The 25,770-nt window shown below is 40.6% G+C and overlaps 1 protein-coding gene across 4 annotated transcripts in view; it reads left to right on the top strand.

Annotated features, from left to right (window-relative positions):
* PRKN (parkin RBR E3 ubiquitin protein ligase) overlaps positions 1-25,770 on the top strand; it is a 1,191,290-nt gene that overhangs the window by 44,711 nt on the left and 1,120,809 nt on the right. For 3 of the 4 annotated variants that reach the window (XM_075924580.1, XM_075924579.1, XM_075924578.1), the window contains exon 2: positions 10,676-10,756. The exons of the other annotated variant lie outside the window; for it this stretch is intronic. In XM_075924580.1, the coding sequence (XP_075780695.1) occupies positions 10,676-10,756 (81 nt within the window). The remainder of the gene's footprint in view (positions 1-10,675; positions 10,757-25,770) is intronic. 4 annotated transcript variants of the gene reach the window in all.

The raw sequence follows: 25,770 nt of genomic DNA, 5'->3' as shown, positions 1-25,770 counted from the left end.
TGGTGGCCTGTCTGGTATGTACTCTGTGGACCAGGACCACCAGAGGGGTGGCAGGGCAGTTGCCCCAGGGCCTGAGAATTTAAAAGGACCCAGGACTCCAGAGTGCTGCGGCTGCTACTACAACGGCAGCTGGAGCCCTGGGCTCTTTAAATCAATGCCAAAGCCCTGCATGATGCGCTCCAGGCAGAATTAAGGGCCGTCTTGAGGGACGACGGGGCACAACATGGTCCAGGTCGTATGTAGGGCCAGCTGACTCTAGCACCTCCTCTTCTGCCCAAGGCTTCCGCACACACATTGCTCAGGGTCTGGCAAACTCTCTTGCCAGTTCTACTGTGGACACGTGATTTAAGCTTCAAAACTTCCAGTCTGCCAACTGTGAGAGGCATTACATTTTGCTATTTTTTTTTTTTTTTTTTTTTTTTTTTTGTGATTTAAGGAAAAGCAGATCTCTTAGATGCTGAAATACTGGAATCACCATGCTCATGTCTGCTCTTCGAGTTAAGGACTGTTTTATTGCCGTGCCATACTAGTCTTTTATTAAGGCTCCTAGACACTATGGTAACGCTACTATTATATTAATTAATAGTACTAATATTAGTAAGTCTCTTTCTAGCTTTCAAGAGATTGTTTTCCTGCTTACTGTGAATGTGTAGTGAAGAGATGTATTGTGCTCCCTTGCCAATTCAAACATATCAAGATACTAGATTAACAATACCAGAAATCACATTTATTTAAAATATTAGCCATTACTTCCCCCCTGTATTTTAAAATTATGATTAGACTAGAAAATGGCTCAATAAATGACTTAATATAACAATTCTTTTATTGGACAGAGAAGTGAGATAATATATATTCAGCAGTGATTTTCGTTTGAGATACTTTTCTTTGAACTTTGAACATAGAATAACATTCTCTAAACATACATCTATGCAATTTTTATTTTTTCAAATATATTTCAAATCACTTTTAATAAAGAGAAAAAAGGATGTTTATGAACAAAGTTTTCATCAGCCTTTATCTGCTGCTGAAGTTTTTAAACTGGGTCAGTTGTAGCTCAACACTTAGGCTACGTCTACACTGGCCCCTTTTCCGGAAGGGGCATGTAAATTTCACTAGTCGTCGTAGGGAAATCCGCGGGGGATTTAAATATCCCCCGCGGCATTTAAATAAAAATGTCCGCCGCTTTTTTCCGGCTTTTAAAAAAGCCGGAAAAGAGCGTCTAGACTGGCCCCGATCCTCCGGAAAAAGTGCCCTTTTCCGGAGGCTCTTATTCTTACTTCAAAGTAAGAATAAGAGCCTCCGGAAAAGGGCACTTTTTCCGGAGGATCGGGGCCAGTCTAGACGCTCTTTTCCGGCTTTTTTAAAAGCCGGAAAAAAGCGGCGGACATTTTTATTTAAATGCCGCGGGGGATATTTAAATCCCCCGCGGATTTCCCTACGACGACTAGTGAAATTTACATGCCCCTTCCGGAAAAGGGGCCAGTGTAGACGTAGCCTTAGTATAGTAAAACCTGTGTTATCCAGCATGCTCGGGGGTTAGGACATTTCGGTTATCTAAAAATTCTGGTTATCTGAGGATCCCATCAACCTAGGAAAAACCAGTGGACAATAATAGTAGAACTCAAGTTTTTAATATTGGTAGTTGTTTAGTGTGAAGCAGTTGGTTTCACATTTCTATTTTGAGTTAAAGATGATTAGTACTTCTTAAATAAAAAATTATTAAGCCAATCATGGTAAGCCAAGCCAGGCCAGTGTCCCTGAAGATGTGACAGCATTGTGGCTGGGGGCAATGCCGGTTAAAAAAGTTTTCTGGTTAACAGAGTGCCGGATAACAAAGGTTTCACTGTATGTGAATACGTTCTTTTTTATGATTGTGTCTTTAGGATGTAGGTGTAAATCTGTCCATTTTGAAAGAGAGAAAAGGGAAAGAAAGAGAGAGTAACATATGACCAGTGCTAGTACATGTCACTTAATGCCCTCCTAAAATGTGCTGGGATACTATTGTGATGAGGACAAAGTATCAGCCTGAAGAGAAAAGTAGTACAGTAAATGTCCGATAATCCGGCACCTTTAGGACCCAGGGGGTGCCGGATTATCAGATATGCCGGACTATCGGAAGGGGGGGCTATGACGGGTTTGGGGTGGAGTGGGGGGGATGCGCCCCTCGGCGCTGCGGGACCAACTTGGCAGCACCCCAGCTGCTCTGCCCCAGACTTCCCCAAGTCAGCAGCTGGGGTGCTCTGCCCTGGGCTTCCCGGAATCAGCCACTGGTCAGTTTCAGCAGCAGCTGACTAGGGGAAGTCTGGGGCGGGGCAGAGCAGCTGGGGTGCTGCCAGGTTGGTCCCGCAGCACCGAGGGGTGGCGCTACGGGACCAACCCAGCAGCACCCCAGCTGCTCTGCCCCCGGCTTCCCCGAGTCAGCCGCTGGTCAGTTTCGACAGTGGCTGAATTGGGGAAGCCGGGGTCAGAGCAGCTCCAATTGTCTGGCTGCCTGGAGCACTTCCGGGTTCCAGATGGTGCTGGACCATTAGGAGTGCTGGACCTTTGGATGCCGGACCACTGGAGTTTTACTGTATAGGGAAGAACATTGTTTCCCAGCTGCTAACAGGACAGTCAACCGGATCCTGATTCAGATTTTGTTCCTTGAGCATTACAGAATTTTGTAAAATATCTCAAATTTTCCGATTTTCAATTCTGTTATTGATAAAAACATTTCAGATTTCTTCCCTTTTCTGTTGATTTACTGACAACTGATATAAAATCTGCTCAGCTGTTTTTGCTGTTTTTCATGTAGTTATCAAATATTAATATGCATTTTTGGATATGTTTTTGTTTAAATGTGATTTTTTTTAAATGTCAGAAACTACTTCATTTTGGAAGGAGAACTTCATTTATCATTGTCCATAATGGAGGCTATAGTGGGAAAGGTAAATTCTGCAATCAACTTCCCCCACATATTAGAGAATCTAAGTGTTTCCTTCTTTACGTTCATTAGAGCAAACTACCCAGGGAAACAGTGCATTCTGTATCTATTAATAACTTCAAATGACAACTGAATACCTTTCTGGAAGATATGGTTTAGTTAAATAAGTTACTGGGTTCAATGCAGAAGTAAAACTGTGAAATTCTATGGCTTGTGTTATGCAGGAGGTCAGTCTAGATGATTTAATGTTACTTCCTTGACTTAAAATATGTGAAGATCATTGTATAGTCAGCAAGAAATGGAATTGGAATATGAGGGGAAAATTGTTCAACTATCAAACATCTGTGGCCCCTATATCACAGTGTGATACGCTAGCACAGACTTTTATGTCTGCAGAGAGACAACCTGAAGTTAATATGATTCCATATAGTCATAAGAATCCAGGCAAGCAGATACTTTTCCTGGAGTGAGGGTCCTTTAATATTTAAAAAGGGTACACTGGAAAAGTATTTTCCCTTCTTCAGTGTTGACATATAAGACTACTAATTATTAACTGAATGCATAGTTAGACCTAAGCATTACTAATATATTTTAAAACAATATAGCTTCATGTGTATGTATATGTGGGGGGCAGCACATGGAGCGATGGAGCCACTGCTGTACATGCCAGCTGCTTTCAGGAGTGGTACAGGGCCAGGGCAGCTCCCAGGGTGGGTGGAGCAGGGATGGGACTTGAACTTATGAGTTTGTCAAAGTTGAAGGGGAACTCCTGGCATCTATATGAAGTATGGATGTTAATTGTTAACCAGCAAGTTTAATTCTTAATGGTTCAGGCTTAACTGGTTATAGTTGATTGGTGGGGACTGGAGCAGTCCCCCACCCACTACAGGTAGGGGGCTGCTCTAGCTCCATGAGGCCTATAGTGGGCAAGGAGTGCTCCAGCCTAGCCAGAGCAGTCCCTGTCCACAGCAGGAAGGCCGCTCCAGTCTGTCCATGGCAGGGGGACAGCTCCAGCCCATCTGTGGTGCCCCCCTGCTCGTCCCTGTTCAGTTAGTTATCTGGTTAAACTTAATGTTTAACTGGTTAACTAATTCAATGGGATTTTACATCCCTCTCATGAAGAAGTAGTTGGGTTCCAACTCTTTTGCTGTAAACTTCTGTGATTTAAAAAAAAAATCTGTCTGCATATCCTGGATTCATTTGTGTTTGTAGTTTTGATTCTTAAGCAGTGTTGTAAAATATTGGTTGTTTTCAACCCTCTACCCCCATCTCTGCCATACATCTTCAAAGATAGCATTTGTAAAATTTTCCTTCTTTGGATGCTATGAAAGCCTTAAAGACATGTTGCAAATCCTTTTCAAACTCTTTCCTTTTTATTTGGCTATTCTGTTAAATAAAAGAACAAGTTTATAATATTGGCTATTTTTTCCCAATCAAATCAATGTAAGCAGAACTGAATTGAGGCAGATGCCAATCCTTTCTTTTAATTTTGACCCAGCACTTTTTCTGGCTAGAGTACACGAACTTGACCCTTCTGTGTTGCTTTCCTGGATATTTGTCCCTTATGAAAGCCGATAAAATCAGCAGAGCCAGTATAGATAAAGAGCCATATAGGGTTGTATAATAACGGCAAGACTGTTTTGTGACCATGTTCTGGAGGCTGGCTGGAGGTGACAGTATTATTTACTTTTGTTGCTTGAGGTCCAAAGAGAGAATAAATTGCTATTGATTTTTGAGACATTACGGTGAAGTGTCTGAATGCCTGCAGAATAGCTGGGTGGCAGGATAACCTGCAATTGTATAGAAACTGTCTTTTAAAATGAAAATTCATTTTCTTATTGTCATAAAGTTCTATATTTCAGGAGACAGTTACAAAAAAATTTAGTTATAGTACTGTGTTTATTATAAGTATATTTCATCTCTCAAAGAGAATAGTTACAAAACTATTGAATTCTATTTTAAATTGATGAATAGAGTTCTGTATGCTATATGTTGTTGCATAAAAGGAGCAGTTAATGTTTGTATTAAACACTTAAAGACGGATCTTCCAGAGCTATAGTAATTTGTAGGCAGAAAATTAGATATATTAGAATTCAAATAATATTTTCCATCTACCACAAAACTTATTTTTTCCCCCAAAAGCTGATTTCTGCTGTTATCCATATTTGACATGGTAAATGTGTATATTATGTTTTGCCATTTGGAGAAAAAATCCAATCCTCTGTGTTTACTTGCTGTTATGCATATATACCTCTTTTCTTTTTTTTTTCTCCATGTCTGATTGCTATCCTTTTAAGATTTTATAGCATTGTTACCTCGTAGTGACACCTGCTGGGAGAGATATAAATGGAACATCTGCAGTTATCCATGGCTGTTGCCTGTCACTTTCTTTTCTAGACTCAACAGTGTTCACCCAGTTTAGCAGTCCAGGATGACGCATGTTTCCAGGCTCCCCTTGAGGACATCTGCTGTCATCCTTTTCCAAGGAGACTGACTCCCATGCCACATTTACTGTGTTTCAGAAACTCACTAGAATGCCATTGTAAATTTGAATCCCCCAGTTGGGTCTTAAACTTACAGCACCAGAGTACTAAGGATCTGTGTAGTAATACAGGCTAGTCATAACAGTAGGTCTCTTAATTAACTGCATTTACCAAGATGGGCATAAACACTTTTTAAAAAATTTAATTAGGCTAGTAGGTTACAATGGCTCAGACTTTCTTGGTGGCTTAGTGTATCCTGGAGGGTTCTAGGCATTTTTAATTGAGAAATTGAGGAATCCTTCTCTCCTAGAGTCCTCTGACGGTCATTGTAATATATTTTCTGGTTTGCCTTTCTATCGCTGACCCAAATCTTGTCAGTCATGGCTTTAAATATGTACCTGAGTATTTGCTTACCAGCGGAGAGGGAAGATTTTCCTTGAGGACCAAGCTTTTAAAGATTAAATTCCAAATATGAACATCCTTCCATAGCTAGAGGACTCTTCAACTTCTACTCTCTTCAATTCCTTCTCTCTCCAAAGGGCCATACTCAAGCTATTAATAATTTTGTTAACAGTGACACCAAGTCAGATTAAAACCCATGCTATATGCCAAGCCAATCTGTGTCAGCCTCAATGCGAAGCTGCAAGTCTCAGTTCCTGAACCAGTTCAATCAGTGACAAGTGATGCTTGGAGATAATAGGTAGAATCCTGTTCGGATACAAAATGTATATCCACATCTGCATCTGTATCCACAAAAATCATCCGTGGATATAAAGTGGGTATCCCCAAATTGGAAGGGTCCTAGATACAAAATGTATATCCATATCTGCATCGATAGCCACAAAAATGAGCTGCAGATATCCATATTGACATCTGCAGATATGGATGCCTGTGGGTATCTGTGAATTTCCAGGGTTCTGATAATTGGGACTTGGTGTTCATTGGACCACAAGGAGGTTTTGTCTGTATGTGCCCATTCACTCATTGCATTATAGGTTGTTATGCATATATCTATATGTTTCTTAAATTAATTGCCCTTGTTTCAGCTACTAAAACTCTTTTTTGTAAAATTAATAAAGGAATAGAACCCCATGTATTACCACAGCTAATATTTCATTACACCCTTCCGGCAGGAATAATTTTCTATAGAATAAACGTCCAAATGAGTTTGTATGTCTCTGTGTTATCTAATGCTATCTTTGTGATGGTCTGTTTGGTGCTACTCTACTGCTGTCCCCATCTTCTCCACCAAAGGGGAACCAGTTATAGGCTAGCCTTGTAGAGGCGATACTGGAGGTTCCTTCCCCAAATATCATAGGGAACTAGAAGAAGGCTCAGAAGTTGATGGGACAATGCAGTTTAGATGTGGGATGGGGAGCAGAAGCCCAAACAGAAAAAGATTAGGGGTTCATGTTGGATAGTCAGCTGAACATGAGTTCCCAGTGTGTTACTGGTCAGAAAACCTAATGCAAACTTGGATGAATAAATAGGGAAATCTGGAGTAGAGAGGTCATTTTATCTCTGTATTTGATCCTGATGCTACCACTACTGCAGTACCAGGTTTGGTTCTGGTGTCTACAATTCAAGAATGATGTTGTTATAAGTTGGAGAGAGTTTGGAGAAAAGAATGAGTAAAGGATTAGAAAACATGTCTTGCAGTGACAGACTCAAGGAACTCTATTTAGATGAACAAAGAAAAAGTTAATTGATTACATCTATAAAAGGAGTTTAAAATCCCTGCCTGTGGGCCAGTCCCTACCAGGGTGATTACGCAATCTGGCCTGGGACTCCAGGTGGGCTGCGGGGGCCTGTTATTACTGTCCCCAGAACCCACTCCTTCCCATCAGCCTGCCCTGTCTTCCATGGCACTCTGTTCCTTATGGTACCAGCCTCCCCGGTGATCCCCAAAACCATGTGCTCAAGGGATGTGGTACCATGAGGGGGAGAGTGGAGCACCGACAGGAAGGGGCAAGGTTTGGGGGCCAGTAACAGCCAGGTCTCCACCCTCTAGGAGTCCTGAGCTGAATTGCGCAATTGCATTAGGAGTTTTTGACCCCTGATCTATAGGTATTTTCATGGAGAACAAATATTTAATAAAATGGCCTCTTTGGTCTGTCAGAGAAAGGAATAAAATAATCCAATGACTGGAAGTAGAAACCAGAGAAATGTATACTGGAAATATAGCTTGTTAATGGTAAGAGTAATTAGCCATTAGAACATTTCACCAAAGTTATAGTGGGTTGTCCATCACTGACTATTTTTAAGTCAAGTTTTTCTAAAATACCTGCTCTAGGAATTATTTTGGGGAAGTTCTATGCTGTGTGCTTTACAGGAGGTTAGACTAGATGGTCATAATTGCCCCTTCAGGCCTTAGAATGTATGAACCTATGTCTCTGATGCCCAGGCTCCAGCTGTTGGTTCTGCTCTGCTGGCATGGTGGGAAGTGAAGTGCTTTTACAGACAAGCTCCCTGCATGTACTGCTGGTGTTTCCTGCCCACATATCCCCAGAAACTTGTAAAAAGTCTCTGGATTGGGAGCATGTATGCTCATGCCTCAAAATACAGGTCTGAGCAGGGCCAAGCTGGCTTATGTTCCTTGTTCTGCTGTCCTTGGATTCTTCCTTGCAGGGTGAAGATACGCCTATTAATGGGCAGTGACCCTTTTAAGCTACTGCAAAAAAAGTGATTTTGATAACATTTTATGTTCATAAATATTTACAAAAAGAACATTTTTATATTTTATCTTTGACCTATGAAACATCATAGTTAATTTTACGTGCTTTCCTTTAAGTACGTGTTTGTTGTTTTTTGTTTAGCTGTGTAGTGAAGTATCCTTTAAACTACTTCCAACTGGGCATCAAATGGGTTAACGCTATTGGTCTGCAAGGAAACCATTTTCATTATAAAAGTAAAATTACTTCGAAAAATGCACTTTAATTGAAATCCCATTTAAAGGGTAAAATTATGTTATTGATTATGATCAAAATGTCCCCGACACTGATGAATTCATCAATTCCTGTTTTAGACATGTTATAAATCTTTTAGTGGAGGCAGGGGAACGTGAATGAGATGGATATTTTCAAATTATAGTGGCACATTACTTTTTATGTGTAACTTTTTTGTTCTCTACAGTGTATCTGAATGGAAGTGGCTTTTAAGAGCTGCTGTAGAAAAATAACACACTACGAAACCTGCATTATAAATCAAACTAAGGTCATGCTGGTTTATGCCAATAAAAAGTATGTTTAAAAATTGTGACTGACTGTTTTGAGATTTGCTAAAAATGGCATCAGTAGTTACTCTGTTAAAGAAAAATGCTGATAGTAAATAAATGTAAAGTATTTCATTTTCAAGCATAGTCACATATCAGACTGATATTTATTAAGTATTGTAACAGCACCTTCAAGTATCCAGGTCAGAATTTGGAATGCAACATTTATTATTTCACGTACTAATTTAAGGATTGTGTACAGTGAATTCATAGTACAGATATGCAATTTCATTATTTCTGACAATGGTAAGTTTTTGGTGCTAGAATCTACTTTTCAACTAGCTTTTCAGTAGGAGCCCCATTTTGCTATGTGCATAAACATTCCTGTAATGTATGAAGCAGCCTGAAATATTTTGAGGGGCACTGTGGCCTATTAGAGAGATCTCTGAACTCAGGAGCCTGAGTTTTATTTCCGACTATGCCAGTGGCCTGCTTTGTGTCTTTGGGTCAGGGGCGTAGATAAGAGTGGGTCTGTTTGGACCCACCCACTTAGCATTCTGACCATCCAAATCGGGGATGGAACCCCCTCGAATTGACAAGCTGGGACTCCCAACCCTGGCTCCTTGTCCATCAGCCTGATTACCCCCCCCTCCCCTCTGCTGGTGCCATGCACTCCTGCCCTGATCTACTGCCCCAACACTGACCCCAGAGGGGAAGTGACTCCTGGGGGCATGGCTGGGAAGGGCTAGCACTGGGGCTGGAGACAAGGGCAGTAGGGCATGGCACTGGCAGGAGTGGAGAAGTGACCAGGCTGAAAGATACTAAACTGGGGTTGGGAGGAATAGACATAGCTGGAGCTTTGGTGGGGCCTCTTTGTGCCATGGGCATGCCTTCAAATCACACATTCATGAGAAAATAACGCTAATACTTATGCATAGATTTCTGGTCCAGAAAGCACCATTGTGATCATGCAGGCCTAGCCCTTTGTATAAAACAGGCCCTAGAACTTCCCCAGAATAATTTACAGAGATGTCTTTTAGCAAAATATCCAGTCTTGATTTCTAATGCGCTAGTGCTGGAATATTCACTATGACTGTTGGTAAATTGTTCCAGTGGTTAATTACCCACACTGCTAAACTTTTACACCTTTTTCAGTCTCAGTTTGTTTACCTTCAACTTTCAGTCATTGGATCATGTTATACTTTTCTCTGCTAGATTTAAGAGCCCAGTACAAAGTATTTTTCCCTTGTAGATACTTTATACACTGTAATCAAGTCACCCTTTTATCTGCTAATGTATAACAGTGTACACACCCAGGTAACATATACCACTTTTGTGCAATACATTTTCTTTGTTTGCTTCCTTTCATTAGTTTCCCAATATGTCCAGTGCAAAGGAGGAAAAGACAACAAGAGTGCTGCAAAGGTTTCTCATGCTGAACTGTTCTTGATGTATCTTACTCCTCATATGTTTGAAAAGGAATGGGTTTCATAAAGATTCTTATCACCTCTTATGCTATGAATATTGCATTTTTATTCATGTGTTCCATTGCTGAGCAACTATTATAATAATTTTCTATAAAGAGTTCTGTTCCTTTTACCATACTATTTTGGTTTGGTTTCACATTCAAAGCATGGTAGAAAGTTTTTATACTTTACGTGGCCTAGTCTGTTCATGACATTATTCACAGTTACAGTATTCTGTACAACTCAATAAAATCAAGATCAGTATTGCCTTTATGGGGTTTGTGTGGTTTGGGGAGTTTCTTTTCAGTGGCTTTAAGGAATTTAGTTTAGTGCTTCTGAAAGGTACAGGTTTGACAGTCTGCATCTCTCCGGATTGAACTACTTTCTTGAAGCATATAACAAATATAATTTGGATAGCAACAGTGAAAGTTATGCATCTTCCCTAGAAGCAATGTCTAGAGCAATGTTTCTCAAAGTGGGCTGCAAAATCACTTTGAGAAACCTGTTAACTGGCCGCACTGGTTTGTTTACTTACTGGTACTGTGGCCACAGAGCCTTGTGGCTCCTAATGGCTCTGTTTTGTCGTTTGCAGCCAACGGGAGCTGCAGGAAGCAGCATCCTGGCCCACATCACTTCCCATGGCTCCCAGGAAAGCTCCATGGCCACAGTGCCAGTAAGTAAATAAACTTGTACATCCAGTTAACAGATTTCTTAAAGTGGTTTTGCAGATCACTTTGAGAAACACTGGTCTAGATTATAGTATACTGTAGTGTCAAATGTGGGCTCATTCTATTGAACTGCCAACAGAGTATCAAATAACATAGAAGACATGATAGAATTAAATACAAACAGAAAATTCTAATCAACATTCTAATGAAAATACTAAATGAACATTTTTGAGGTTTCTGGAGTATGGCTGAACTCAACTTTGTTGCATCTTTGTTCTGTCTCATTTTGGCAAGGACTGAAAAAAGGAAATACTGAAACAAAACTATGCTTCATGTATTCCTAGCCCAGTCTTAAATACTACAGTCTTGAAATTTTATGTCATGCATTCGCTGCAGTCTTAGTTCCAAATGAAATAATTTTGGATTAAGGAAGCTAAGCTTCAGAAAAGCTTTTGATCACTGTAGTCAGGAGGAGTATGGCTGTATTTTAAAAACAGTATTATTATAACTTTTAACTGTAAACAGTATAAGATCACATGGCAAAAATTGGAAATTTTGTGTGCCATTGTTCAGGAACTAGTAGAGAGTCTCTAAGGTTGTGATACAATAAATGTGTGTTGTAAAGCTTAGCATCAGTCTCTTTACTAACACAACAGTAGCAACTTACTGTCATTATTGATTTGGGTTGTGTTTGTAGAATTAACCTAGAGGTGAGAGGCTTCACATCTCATTTCTAGTCCCCTGAGCCATCTCATAACTCCCCCCATAGTTTAATTTGATGGAATGCAATTATCAACCTATTGATTTTTTTTTATTGTGCTATAGGACAGAAACATGATAACATGCCTGCAGCTGCCAGCAGGAACTTCCCTTGGAAATTTCTTCCAAAATCATTCAGAGCAACAGGAGAAAGATTTAAAGCTGCTAAGTCTCCTTCCAACAGCTACTCTACACAGCCTGAGATCATCACAAGTGTAGCAACCCAGTACCAATAGTATGACTTGACATCTTTGCTCTACTTGTAACATCAGTAGAGCACCACTTACCCTTCTCTTTGGCCTTTTTCTCTCCATTCTTTCCTAACTATTCTCCTCTCACTGTTCTTTCTCAACACTACTATTTCTTCCTTTCCCCCCTTCATTTCTCTCTTCTCCTCTCCTCTCTCGCCATCTGACAAAGTCTTAAATTCTCCTTTTCCTTCTCCTACCTTTTCTCCCACATTTCCTCAGTTGACATGTGCCCCTCCATTTTCAACTTCTTCCTTTGTGGGAGGGATAGCTCAGTGGTTTGAGCTTTGGCCTGCTAAACGAAGGTTGTGAGTTCAGTCCTTGAGGGGGCCATTTAGGGATCTAGGGCAAATCTGTCAGGGATGGTATTTGGTCCTGCCATGAGGGCAGGGGAGTGGACTTGATGACCTCTTGAGGTCCCTTCCAGTTCTATGAGATAGGTATATCTCTGTATATTATATTAAATGAGTTGCTGCTGCTGTCTGTCCTAATCTGGGTCCCTTGCACATATGCACACTATTTCTTTCTCTCATTCCTGTCTTTCTTTCTGTTCCTAAGGATTTGTTCCCACTAACCTTATTCTGATCTTTTGCACTTCCACTTCTCTTTTTTTTTAATCTCACTCAGGAACTCCTGCCCTGCTTTCAGTAAGTTCACTGTAGTTCACCATCTTTCAAACTCTCAAAATTCATCTCAGGGTTCTTAGAAACTTGGCTGTCTTCTAAATCTGCTATTGTGCAGCCCTCTCCTATGGAGTTCCTCCCTTTTCTGGCTTTTTGTTTTCTCTCTTACATCCTGTTCCTCATCTTTCCACTCCTTCCACCCACCATTTATTCCTCCACCTTTGTACTGCACACTGTCCCTCTCATAGATGGGACTCCAGCTTCTCAAATCTGCTTTCACTTTCCTCTCTGACTTTAATGTTTTGCTGTCCCTATTTTTCTTTCCTCGTCCTGTTACCCTAAGCAATTTCAAGATCCATTCTGATTTTTCTGCCTCCTAGGTCCTCTCTCTCACTTTCTCCTTGATCACCAACTCATGGTTGACTCTGCCACTCTCCTCTCAATCGAGTCTCTTGACCTGGTCTTCTCAAGAAACTGTTCCCTCTCTGATGTCTCCAACTCATTCATTCCTTTTCCAATCAACATCTTTTTAGTTTTCCCAGATCTCGTTTCATGTCATTTACTTGTTGTAAGGTTCTTAGATTCAGAGCCTATTGAATTTTTTTAGCTGCTCTGTACCTCAACTTACCTTCCATAGTTACTACCTTCAACTGCCCAGTCTCTTCCTTATTGCTTTAAACTTTACTCAAGCCCCCAAGCCTTATCTCTGTCATTTCGGCTTCTGTTCTTACTCTGTTGATGGGACATTGCTATAGTCTTCCAACATGCCTTTATGTTTTCTTCAGCTCTGCTGTGTTCTTGACCAAGGAATTCTACTTCCATCCAATACTTTCTCATTCCATTAATCTATGACAGTTAGTCTCATCTAGTTTATAGAGGTTTTTATACCATCCTCATCACTATAGTACCTGTGCACCTTTCAGTAGTGCATGAAGTGACTGTTGTCACTAACTTCTATCACAAGTTATTAACTCTCACATTTTCTGGAAGGATTTGTCTAAGCATATTCAATTATATACAGCTACTAGCTGTTCAGAAATTTTAATACAGCTGTTATACTTCAAGTTGTAACATGTATTGGATATTGTTAAAGTAAATTACCATTCTATAAAAGATTTATTTTCTCCTTATAAATCCTGCTTTGTTGACTGGAATCATGTGCTCTTAACTCATAATGCATAACTGCCTTTCTTGGATCATTTCAACATGAGCCAAATTAATATTACAAATTTTAGTTCTGAATCTATTCTCACATTGGTCTAAATTTATAGTAACTCCACTCATGTTACTGTTGTAAAACTGGCATAAGTGAGAGGAGAATCAGGGGCATGTTTTACTGTGATATACCTGGTTTAGCTTCTTAACAACAACAACAAAGTAAGCACAAAAGCTTTTTTCTTTTCTAAACGCTTTAAAGTAAATTTACTGCTCATGAAAAGTGGTGAGTTGATGGAGCCAGAGAATGAAATTTACCTAACTATAGAACAATTACTACCCATAGAGATTCTCTGGAATATTTTGGTTCATTTAAGTTTTTTACTTCATTTAACTCTACATTTTCTTTCATGTATAGTGCCACTCTCCCACCAGCATGACCTGTTCTGTCCTTCCAATATATTTTGTACACTGGGATGACTGTGCCCCATTGATTGTCCTCATTCCACCAAGTTTCTGTGATGCCTGTTATATCAATATCTTCCTTTAATACGAGGCACTCTGGTTCACCCACTTTATTATTCAGATGTCTAGAGTTTGTGTATATGCACTTTAAACATTTGTTATTATTTATCTGTCTGCCATTTTCTGAAGTGTTAGAATCTTTTTAATTTGCTTCTCATCTAATCTTATCCATACTTTATCATCTTCCATCCTCTCCTCTTTACTAGAATATAGAGAATCTCTATTAACAAACCCTCCCATAAGAGATATCTCTGTCCGATCCATGAGCTCCTCCACACCTGTAGGCTTCCCCCCAGCCCTTAGTTTAAATTAAAATTCAAAATGATCTGAACAAACTGGAGAAATGGTCTGAAGTAAATAGAATGAAATTCAATAAGGAGAAATGCAGAGTACTCCACTAAGGAAGAAACAATCAACTGCACATATACAAAATGGGAAATAACTGCTTAGGAAGTAGTACAGGCAGTCCCCGGGTTACATGGATCCGACTTACATCGGATCCCTACTTACAAACGGGGTGAGGCAACCCCGCACTAGCTGCTTCCCCCCAGCAGACCAGGGAGACGCGAAGCTAGAGCCGCCCCCAGCAGACCAGGGAGACGCGGAGCGGCTTTTCTCAGCAGACAGCTTGAGAATAAAGGACTGAGGGAAGTGAGGTGTGGGAGAATAAAACTGAGCTCTGGAGAAATGTTTGGCTAGAGTTTCCCCTACAATATGTACCAGTTCTGACTTACATTCAAATTCAACTTAAGAACAAACCTACAGTCCCTATCTTGTACGTAACCCGGGGACTGCCTGTACTGCAAAAAAGTTTCTGGAGATTATAGAATCATAGAAGTGTAGGACTGGAAGGAACCTCACTAGGTCATTACAGTGGATCATAAGCTAAATCAGAGTCAACAGGTAACTGTCGGGGAAAAAATTCTGAGATGTATCAGTAGTATAATCAAGGCACAAGAAATATTTCTTTCACTTTACTTCAGCTGAGGCCTTATCAATGAAAAGTATTGTGCCCAGTTCTGGGCACCACATTTCAGGAAAAATGTGGAAAAATTGGAGTAAGTCCAGCGAAGAGCAACAAAAGTGTTTTTTAAAGGTCTAGAAAACATGCCCCATGAGGAAGGATTGAAAAACTTGGATTCAGTCTGTAGAAGACAGGATTGAGGGGGGACATGTTAACAATTTTCAAGTTCATAAAAAGAGAAGGGAGAAAAAATGTTCTTGTTAACTTCTGAGGATCAAGACAAGAAGCAATGGATTTAAATTGCAGGAAGAGTGATTTAAGTTAGATATTAGGAAATACTTCCTGTCAGGGAAGTTAAACACAAGAACAAATTGCCTAGGGAGGTACTGGAATCTTTATCATTGAAGGTTTTTAAGAGCAGGTTAGACAAACACCTGTCAGGAATAGTCTGGTTATTACTTAGTCCTGCTTTGAGTGTAGGGGACTGGGTTAGATAACTTATTGAAGTTTCTTTCAGTCCTAAACTTCCAGGAGAGTGGACAGACTTGCTGGGCTCCGAGACAAGGTGGGCGTGTAGACGGCTCTGCACTCCCAGAACATTTGGTTTGGGTGAACCAGCCCTCAGAGCTGCACATCTCTATAATCTAACCTTTAGCTTCTCTAATCTAACCTTTAATGTGTCATGGAGACCTCTGTTGGAGCAAATGTTTTTCATCCCTCCAAAAGTGATGTTTATTTTCCTTAAGCTTGTATGAGTATCTTTATTGTGGCCACCTTCAGATTTCTTCATACTCCCCAAATAGCAAACATTTTCTACCTGTCTAATTCATTGTCCATCCTTGTAACTGTTGTCCAGTTTCTTATCTTTGTAACCATGGCTTTCTCTGCATTTATTTTCAATCCAACTTTTGCTGCTTCATGTTCTACTCTGACATCTTCATGTTCTACTCTGATGTGAGTGCAGTCATTCTGTTCTATATTATATTTGTTGTTGTGTTGTCAGTGTTGTTGGCAAAGCCAAATTTGAATACACTTTTCACCGCTAATCCATTTTACGTATCCACAATGCTTTTTGTTGATTGCTTCATCACCTAGACTATTGCTAGTGCAAAAATGCTTAAAAAATTATTATTATTGCAAGTTCTAATATCACAATCGTACTATATTGTTTTGCCTCAGTGTACACCCACGTCTATAAAATTATGTACCTGAATTTCAGAGATTAATTTTTAAAAAAAGTTAATTTAGTGATTATGGTTGATTCTGTACTGACAGCACAAGAGCCTTGATATTTCTTGATTTATCCACAGAACAACTACAAGCAAAAATGGCAGAAACATAAACATTCCTATAATCTGTCAGTGCTCCTCAACCTGTGTTCAGGAGGGACTAGTGATCAGGGTGAGAGGTTCAGTCTCTAAGAGTGATCTATTCTTAGTCTTTCTGTAGAGACTGATTACAAAGATAATTGTGATAGCTCTTTTTGTGATATATACAATTGTCCAGTAGGAATTGTTGTTGTACTTACTAATTGTTGATTTCAGCATCATAGCAGTAAAAATGTTGACATGCTGCTCATTGAATTGGAATGATGATCATTAAAGAATCAGTTTGGGGCAAGATACTCCATTGTTACAGTATCTTGTAGAGGATGGTTTGAGCACGTATCTTTTTTTCCCTCTTTTAGATTAACTGTGTGTAACTTGAGCCATATTTTTAAGTGCAATTAAAAGGTCCAGTTAGGGCTATTATCTGGCCCAGTAATCTCAGTGCTCCTCAATTTGTATTCAGGAGGGAACACTTATCAGGGTGAGCGCGTTGGAACAGGAGATTGACACACGGAGATGTGGTGTCTGGCCTATTTACTTAAGACAGCCCCTAGGAAACATCCAGCAGATCCCTGTAACTTCAAGGAAGGTAGTCAAAAAGTCTCCACATGGTGCCGCACCTGCAGGCACCTCACAGCCAGTGTTCCCTATAAACTGCAGGGCAGCACTGTCTCACAGGTGATTAATCAGACCCACCCAGTCAGAGGCTCAGGGTTCCATGCATGGAGCTGAGTGACTGGACGGAGCTGATTAATCACCTGTGAAGCTCTGATGCCCAGTAGCTTAGAGGGAACACTGCTCATAACTCCCATTAGTTGTGGTCCTTCAGGGTCTAGGAGGTTCGTAATTAGTGGAACCACAGACATGCCTGTTCAGCTCCATGCATTAGATGTGCAGCCCTTCAAATACAGAAATATTTATTGAACATTACCTTTGCTGAAATATCATTAATAATTCTGTTACAGGTTGCACTTCTATAAACTGTAATTCTCTGGTCTGGCAACATCCATAGTCCAGTGCAATGCAGGTGGGGCAACACACGGCCCTGATGAGCTGCGGGGGACGGGAGAGATGGATGGGAACTGGGAACCAGTGCACGTCTCAGCTGAGCTGTGGGTGAAGGGACCCCAGGAAGTGTGTGGAGGGTCTGGGCAGGGGGTGGAGCTGGCAACTGGTGGGCAGGGACCAGAAATGACTTCCCCTGGTCCAGCAAAATCCCTCATCTGAGACCAATCAGGTCCCAAGGGTGCTGGACCAGGGAGGTCCAACCTATATTGCCATCTAATAATGGATCAGTACCATTGTTCTTTTTATTCTTAATAAACTTAAACATTTCCTGCTTTTTCTCCTTGACTTTGCTGATCATTAATTATTTCTGGTGTTCCTTTGTTTCTTTTATCAGTTTTCTACATTTCCTGACATCTGATTTATGGCCATACAAGTTTTCCCTTTCTTCCATCACTATTCATTATTTACTATTTTTTATAGCTATCTTCACTGCCCAACTAAAGGAGGTCAATTTTTTTTAATCGGCATAACCTTCTTTGTTTGATTGTGGTTTTTGGAGCATTGGGTAACCCAAGTTAGCCCATCACCACAGGGCAGCACAGCCTAATGGCTAGTGTCTATGAGGTTGGGGCAGCAGATCTGGTAATGGGGCCCAGGCCCACCCAACTCTACTAGGCCCCAACCCAGGGCCCTGGTTCTCCAGCTCCTTCTGTCATGGCCTCTGGCTGTTCCACCTCTAGAGCTCCTGCAGCAAGTCCCTCCTATCCAGCCCAGACTGAGCTGAGCTACTACCTTTTATACTAGCCCAGCATTTGGAGCATGCCTTGTATGGCTATAGGGTGGGACTTCCTCCACCCATAGGGTATTAACTTCTTCCGGCCCAGTATGGGGTATGCACACCCAGCCACAAGGAAGTTTTCAAAGTTACAAGTCTTTGGCACCAGATCACTGCAATGTTTTTCTGTGGAGTGGGAGCTCTGAATTCGGGTTGAATTTACAGCCCTTTCTCCGGAGAAATAGAAAAGGGGTGTAAAAACATGCCATGCATGTCCAAAGTCTTTTGCTATTCTGAATTTGGCTGTATCTGGGACTGTTGGAAGTCCTAGAGTATGTCCAGAAAACTCTAAAGTACATGGAGGTCAATTCTCTCCTTAACTAGTAATGCTTCTGGCTATTAGATAAGGTTTTCTTGCACATCTTGTTTGATAGAAGTGTTTTACATGCTGCCATTCATTTATGTGTACTCAGTTTCTTGTACTGCTCATTAGTACCAAATTCAGATGAATATAAAAATACTACAGAAAGAGGAGTTTGTTTTACATCTCTGAAATTGCACTTTTAAAATTCCTCTTTACCAATCTAAGAATTCTTTCAATAGTAGGGCTATGTGTACAGTACCAGGTTATTTCAAAATAAGTTATTTTGAAATAGTAACTCCTGAAATAACTATTTCAAAGCTTATTCCTCTTTATAAGGAGTTATTTTGAAATAATAAGCCTGTTATTTCAGAATAACAGGCTTACCAGTATGCACACTTGCCTTGTTATTTCAAAATAACTCCTGGGTGTAGACATGGCCTAGGAAAGCTGAAGGCAGTACAGTATTGTTTTACTGTATATTACCAAAGGTTTCTACTACTAGATGACTCATGAATTTGAATAGTGTCATTGGGGAGCCAAAGTTAGAAGAAAAGTTCACTGTATTTCCTAACTGGAGGATATAAGCTATCAGTAATGGGATGGTAAAAAGGAATTTGGAGAATGCAATTTTGTAGCTGAATAGGATAATGTGAGTGCATACAGAGCTTTTTCTTACAGTTCACATTGGTACTGGTTTATACAAATCTTAAATTCACTTATTTTTATTGATGCTTATGATAAGAACACTTATTATTTGGAGAAATCAGAAACAAAATACTCTAAACATTGCAATCCCATTGTTTAAATAAATTAATCAAACTTGTATATAGCAATAATAAGACAACAATGACCCAGCAAGAATATCAGAATATTTCTGTAAATGAATAGAAATCATAGCAATATAGTCAACCCCTGCAATGAGGCAGGACTTCATTTCTGGCAGGTGTTTTCCAAACAATTTCAGGTGTTCTTAAAAACATCCCAACAACAGAGATTCTGAAACCTTTGTATTTGCTCTTTTTTAATTTAATCCTACATAGTACAGGCTATTTCTCCAGTTTGTCAAGGTCATTTTGAATTATAATCCTATCCTCCAAAGCATTTATAAATCCTCTCAGCTTGATATTGTCTGAAAACTTTATAAATATACCTTCTCTGCTATTATCCAAACCATTTATAAAGCTACTAGAAGATTTACCCAGCTTTGCTCAGGTCCTTAACTCTTTTTTTTTAAAAAATACAATGAAAATGTGCATGCTTAATTTAAATCATTGCTCTGGAGTGGGGCTGAGGATGAGGGGTTCAGTATGCAAACTACACTGGGGATAAAGGACTACCCCAGCCCTCTCCCACTACCTAGCCTGGGGTCAGGTGAGAAACACATCTCCATGGCTGCTGCAGCTTCAACAGGCACTGCCCAAACAAGGGTGTATGTCCTACGGGTAGGGCAGGTTCAAGTTCGTCTGCCTCCTGCACTCCCAAGCAAGAGTGAAGAATGCAACAAATTGTGCACTTTTCCCTCACTCACTGACAAAGGGGTACAGCCAGCAATGTTCCTGTATGAATTGGGAGGGAGGGGGAGCTTCAGTCTCCCCCCCCTCCGCTGCTCTCTGTGAAGGTGCAGGTGTGCCCTCCCCAGCTCCTTTCACTGTCTAGTGATTGTCTCTTTTCTATATGGTTAAATGAGACTCAATACCATTCCAGGTACATCCCATTTTCCTGGCATAACAAAACCCTTACCTTGCTTTAAGTTAAGAGAAGGATATATACTGTGTATACTGACCCCTGGATATTTGGTGGTCTTAGCTCTTATTGTTTAGGACTGGTTAGGAGTTCTTGGACAAACAGACAGACTCTCTCAAATATATAGTAGATTTAATAGAAATGGGCCTCGCACAGATCCCTGTGAGATTCCCCTTTAAGGTGCCCCTATATCAGAGGCAGCAGCATGGGATGGCAGGCAGCCGGTTTGCATGGGGAACTGGTTTTTAAACTGGCTCCCCTTGTGGATCGCCTGTCTCTGCTACCCTGCGCTGATGCCTCTGATATGGGACCATGAGTGCACTGGCTGCCAGTCCCACCCCTAAGGACAATTGAATAGTCATGTAACCGCAAAGATTTCATGCACTTACACGACTATTCAGTTACCTGATAGCTAACATCCCTATTTGTCTTCTATATCTTTTGCATAAAAGTAGAGTGCAGAATGTGCAACTGTATAATGTGTTGGGCAGTATACTAATCCCTGTTACTAGACTGAAGATTTTAATGTGAAAGATATTAGAAATGCCAGTTGAGTTTTTTAGTTAATTGAGTGTCGGATAACTGAGCTTTTACTCTACTCTTTTCCCCCCCAATTTGTTTATGAGAAGGTCAGATGCAGAGGTAAAAGTGGGCTGGTACAGCATACTGGTAAGAAGTAGCTGCTTGTACAGGCTCATATTCAGCTGATATTAAAACGCTGCCATGGCCACCCCTTTTGCCCTGCCCTAGGATGCTGCAGGATGTGGTGGGGCAAAAGGGGAAATGACATTAAAGTGCTTCCACAACAGTACTGCCACATCCTATCATAGGCTACTGACTGAGAAGAACTAGGGCTGCAGATGGGGGGTGGTGAGGGTGGGAAGGGGTAGCTGCATCAGGGCCCAACAATTTAAAAGAGCCTGATAGGCTTCCAGCTTTTGCCATTACCATGGCAACAGCAGGAACTCCAGGCCCTTTAAATTGCTTTGGAGCCCTGGGCAGCACACACCATGCACCATGAAGGGGGAGGGTGGCTCCCAGCTTGGGTGGGTGGCTGGTGGGCGGGTGGCTCCCAGCCCCACCCTTTCTGCTTAAAGCTCCACCCTTTTCCAGGGCCTGGAGCCTAGCCCCCGTACCGCTCAGATTTTTAAATTGAGAACACGTGAGAACACTGAAAAGACATACATGTTTGGATTTCACCACATGTTTGACAAATACAAATCACTGCAATAATGCAGTCCGTAAAGAAGGGTTATTTTTAAAAATTGTATTAATTCAGCTTGTCAGACCCTTTTTCTGTTTAATTTGTATACGTAGCTCATGTATATACTTGATACATAGAACTGAGTAGTGGTAATTCACTTTCAGTTTTCAACCTTTATCAGTCATAAATCAAATATTTATAGACACAAGGCATGTGATCCATCTCTCCATTTACATTGAGTAAACTACTGAAATCTGTGATGTTGCAGTGGTGTAAAATTGATTTGAGTGAAAAAAGTCAGGGGTAAGATATGAAAATGCCAATATGTAATACCAAAATTTATTCTCAGTAAGTTATTTTATTACTGTAATAGGATGGCACTCATCTCCCATGAGTGCCCCATCTGGTCGAATGAATGTACCTGCATTGCCTCAGTTTATCAGCTTTTTTGGCTACTCAGCCCTCTGCCCAAGTCACACCCCTGTGTAAAATACAAACTCCTTTTAGGATTCACATTTACCAGGGGCTCATCTCAGTGTGCTCTAGTCTGTCTATCTATTCCCCACTTGGATGGAAAGTAGTGCCTCTAGAGCTTCCCGTCCTGCAGTCAGTGGCCCCACCCTTACCTCAGGGCTCTATCACAATTCATCATATAGCAGTGTCTTTCAAAGTGGGCTGTGGGACCACTTTGAGAAAGCTGCCACTGGGCCGCTCTGGTTTGTTTATTTACTGGCTCCATATCTATGGAGCCTCGTGGCTTCTCTTGACTGTGGTTCGCTGTTTGCAGTCAAGGGGAGCCATGGAAAACAGCAGGGCCCTGGCCACTGCTTCCTGCAGCTTCCTTGGCTGCAAATGGCAAATCAGAGCCAATGGGAGCTACAAAGCTTCATGGCTGTGGAGCTAGTAAGTAAATAAACTGGAGTGGCCCATTAGCAGTTTTCTCAAAGTGGGCCTAGGTCCCACTTTGAGAAATGCTGTCATATAGTCTCTCCATAGTCCATGGTCTCTAATCAGCTCTCTACATGGAGCTGTCCATGGTGCTGCCACTCCCTCAGCCAGCCAGTCACCCTGATCTTCACTCCTTCAGATCTCTGCTGCAACTGCTTGCTGCTGTGCTTTGCAGCTCTTTTTATAGGCCTTGCTGCCGCCTGATTAACAGGTTCCTTCACAGCCACTCTAGTCTTCTTGAAGGACTTCTCTATGTCCTTTTTTGGTCTCAGGGCTTGGTCCACCCCAACACAATTACATATTTATTAAGAGCAAGTTTCACTGAATTAAAAATTACATCAATAGCTATTCTCTTTCTCTGTTTACACTGTAATGTTATAATAATGATAAGGAGGTTATAAAGGTAGACCTATTGCAAAGACCCAAATTAATTTAAAAGGTCAGTTTGTGATAATGAATACCAGGCAAATAACAGTAACATTTATGTGGCTAAAATGGCTTTTTTTCTGCTAATGAATATTTAACGCATAGTTTACATTTTTATATGCGTAGCTAGCTCACTGATTTTTTTTTTATAATATGTCCAAATACATTACAATAGAAGACAAGGAATAAATACCTTATGGGATTATAATTAATGGTGTGTCCCCCCAGCCGTGCTCATCATTTCCAGTATTTCTGTCTTGTGGTTCCAAAGACTTTCAGAGTAATTGAATCCTTTCTTTTTGTGATTGAACTCTGCAGAGGCGTTTTCAAGTCCCCTATTTTCTATTATAACCATAAAATTAAAATTTATATCCCCAGGCCTTTAAGTTACCAACATTTTTTTAGACACAAATTAAATATGAAGGCCTTCTAAATGGAAAGAAAAGAGAATTTGTTTCACTTTACTAATCAGGTCTAATTAATGTAGGTTGTCTTAAGACAGTGTGAACAGGGAAAGAAGATGGTGGTTACTGCCATCAATTACATTTAAACTGTATGTAACAGTTTAAACCTATTATTCAGTATAGTTTTCATCTGAAAATTAGAGCCCATATAAAAACGGGGTGAGGAACCTGAGGCCCGAGGCAGGATGCAGCCCCAGCTTGTTTGGATCTGGCCCCTGAGGCTCAGGTCCCCACAGCTTTGGGGAGCCCACACTGGCACTCTAGTCCCCTAATTGCGCCACTTGGGGCTAGAGCACACAAAATCTACTAGACTGAACCCCCCTAGGCTCTGGTGTGGGAGGAGAATGTGGAGAGTGTCTTTCTCCTTCTCAGTGGGGGGCCAGATTACATGTGTGCAGCCCTCAACTGATTTTCTGTGGTTCAGTGGCCCCCGATCCAAAAAAGGTTCCCCAATCCCTGCATTAAAAGTATTGCTAAAGACCAGAACTATCCAAACAGTTGCCCCCTGGTTTTAAACAGTAGCCCTCAAACATAATTGTATTAAAATGAAAATATGTACTTGATTATTAATTGAAAATACATTTCCAGAACCATATCCAGTGACTTCTAGTCTGAAATGCTTGCACCAACTCCAAACTGCTAGTAGTGGGCAAGGGGGAGCCTAACTTCTATTAGCTTCAATAAGACTTCTCACACTATAAAAAGTTAATCAGTTGTGTACGTGTTTGTAGAATTAGAACCTTAATTCAACAGACTCTGCTCAACACATGTCAAGGATTAGAAAAATAAGGGTGCGTCTACACAGCACCCTTAATTCGAAATAAGCTACGCAATTTGTGCTATGCAAATTGCATAGCTTATTTTGAATGTATTTCAAAATAGCTTATTTTGTAATTTGGCACTATTTATACAGTGTCAGATTTCAAAATAACTCACTATTCTAAAATACCCCTTAATCCTTGTGGAACGACAGTTACTGGGACATCAGAATAAGCTGCCCATTATTTCAAAATCTATTTTGAAATAATGGACTGCTTCAGTAGACGCAGAATAGCTATTTTGGGATATTCCATTATCCCAAAATAGCTCCACAGTGTAGATGTATCCTAAAAGTGCAAGTTGTTATTAAGGTGTTTAGAAAAGGACAAATTCCAAGTGCAGATACTATAATAACTGTATCCAGTGTGGGAGGACTACACAGAAAAGTCTAAGTGGAGAAATGCCATTTTTTAACTGTTACAGTGAAAGTAATTATTGATTGGCAGTTTGGCACAAAAAAATGCAAATTTCATTAGTGAAAAACTATCAGTAGGTATGGAAAGAGGTTCTAAAGACAGAAAATATACAACAATGACTTGTTTAACAGAGATTCAGTTTATTGGGAAGCAATATGAGTAATCTAATATCTGTTATTGGACCAACATTTGCTGGTGAGTGAGACAAGCTTTTGAGCTACATGGAGTTTTTCTTCAGGTCTGGGAAAAGTACTATGAGCATCACAGCTAAGTGCAATGTGGCACAGATTGGTTAGAATAAGTAATTAAATCATATATTAAGGATGATCATTCAAGGTAGAGTATCCCTTTAGCATCTCTTTAGTCAGAGTACAAAAAGAGAAGATTAATGGATTATAGACTGTTGTAATAATCTTTAAATCAAGGGTTTCTGTTCAATCCATTGTTTGTGTCTAGCAGAGTTATGAATTTAAACTCACAGGCTCATCTTTTGAAAGTGTGCAAGTTTCTTTGGGGAATGAGGGTACACATACACTGATCTCTTTGTGAAAAGTGGGTTTTTATACCATTTTCCTGTGTGAGTTTGTTCGAGAGTGCAGTGATTATTTGGTTTCATGCACCTAGTTATTATTAGGGCTTTTAGTGCACTGGATAAAGTACCACACGATGTGATAGGCCTGTGGAGGATACATGGAACTTGAAAGGTATATTGATCATTGTGTGGGGAGATTACTTCTCATGATGAGCTTGGAGACGTGGAGGGGTTGTTCAAAGATCAGACGTGGATGTTAGTTTCCCCACCTTGCCTCTCTAATCTGAGACCAATACAATCCTAGCTATCGAGCATATAACACTGGAAGATATCTTTATCAGAAGACTCATAGAACAAAGAACTCACCTATTATATTTCTCTCAAATTTTGGACTGTCTTTATCACAGAGGTTGGTTGTCAGAATATTTTTCTAAATCATCAGCTAGTTTTCCTGCCGAATCTAATGGCAATCACAATATTACCTAGCAACATAATAGGGAGTCTTAGGGTATGTCTACACTTGCACCCTAGTTTGAACTAGGGATGCAAATGTAGGCATTCAAAATAGTCAATGAAGCGGAAATTTAAATATCCCGTGTTTCTTCTTTGAGTGGTCCCCATGGGTGCTCCACTCAAAGTGTCGGATTCCGTCCCGGCGCCACCAGTCGGAGATTTCCAGAGCCGTAGCCAGCCGGACTGCACATGCACGAGAGCAGCA

Source organism: Pelodiscus sinensis, chromosome 3 (assembly GCF_049634645.1).
Source record: "Pelodiscus sinensis isolate JC-2024 chromosome 3, ASM4963464v1, whole genome shotgun sequence".
In the NCBI taxonomy this organism is placed as follows: domain Eukaryota; kingdom Metazoa; phylum Chordata; order Testudines; family Trionychidae; genus Pelodiscus; species Pelodiscus sinensis.
Note: the sequence above shows the minus strand (reverse complement) of the source record. Positions and strands in the feature narration are given on the sequence as shown.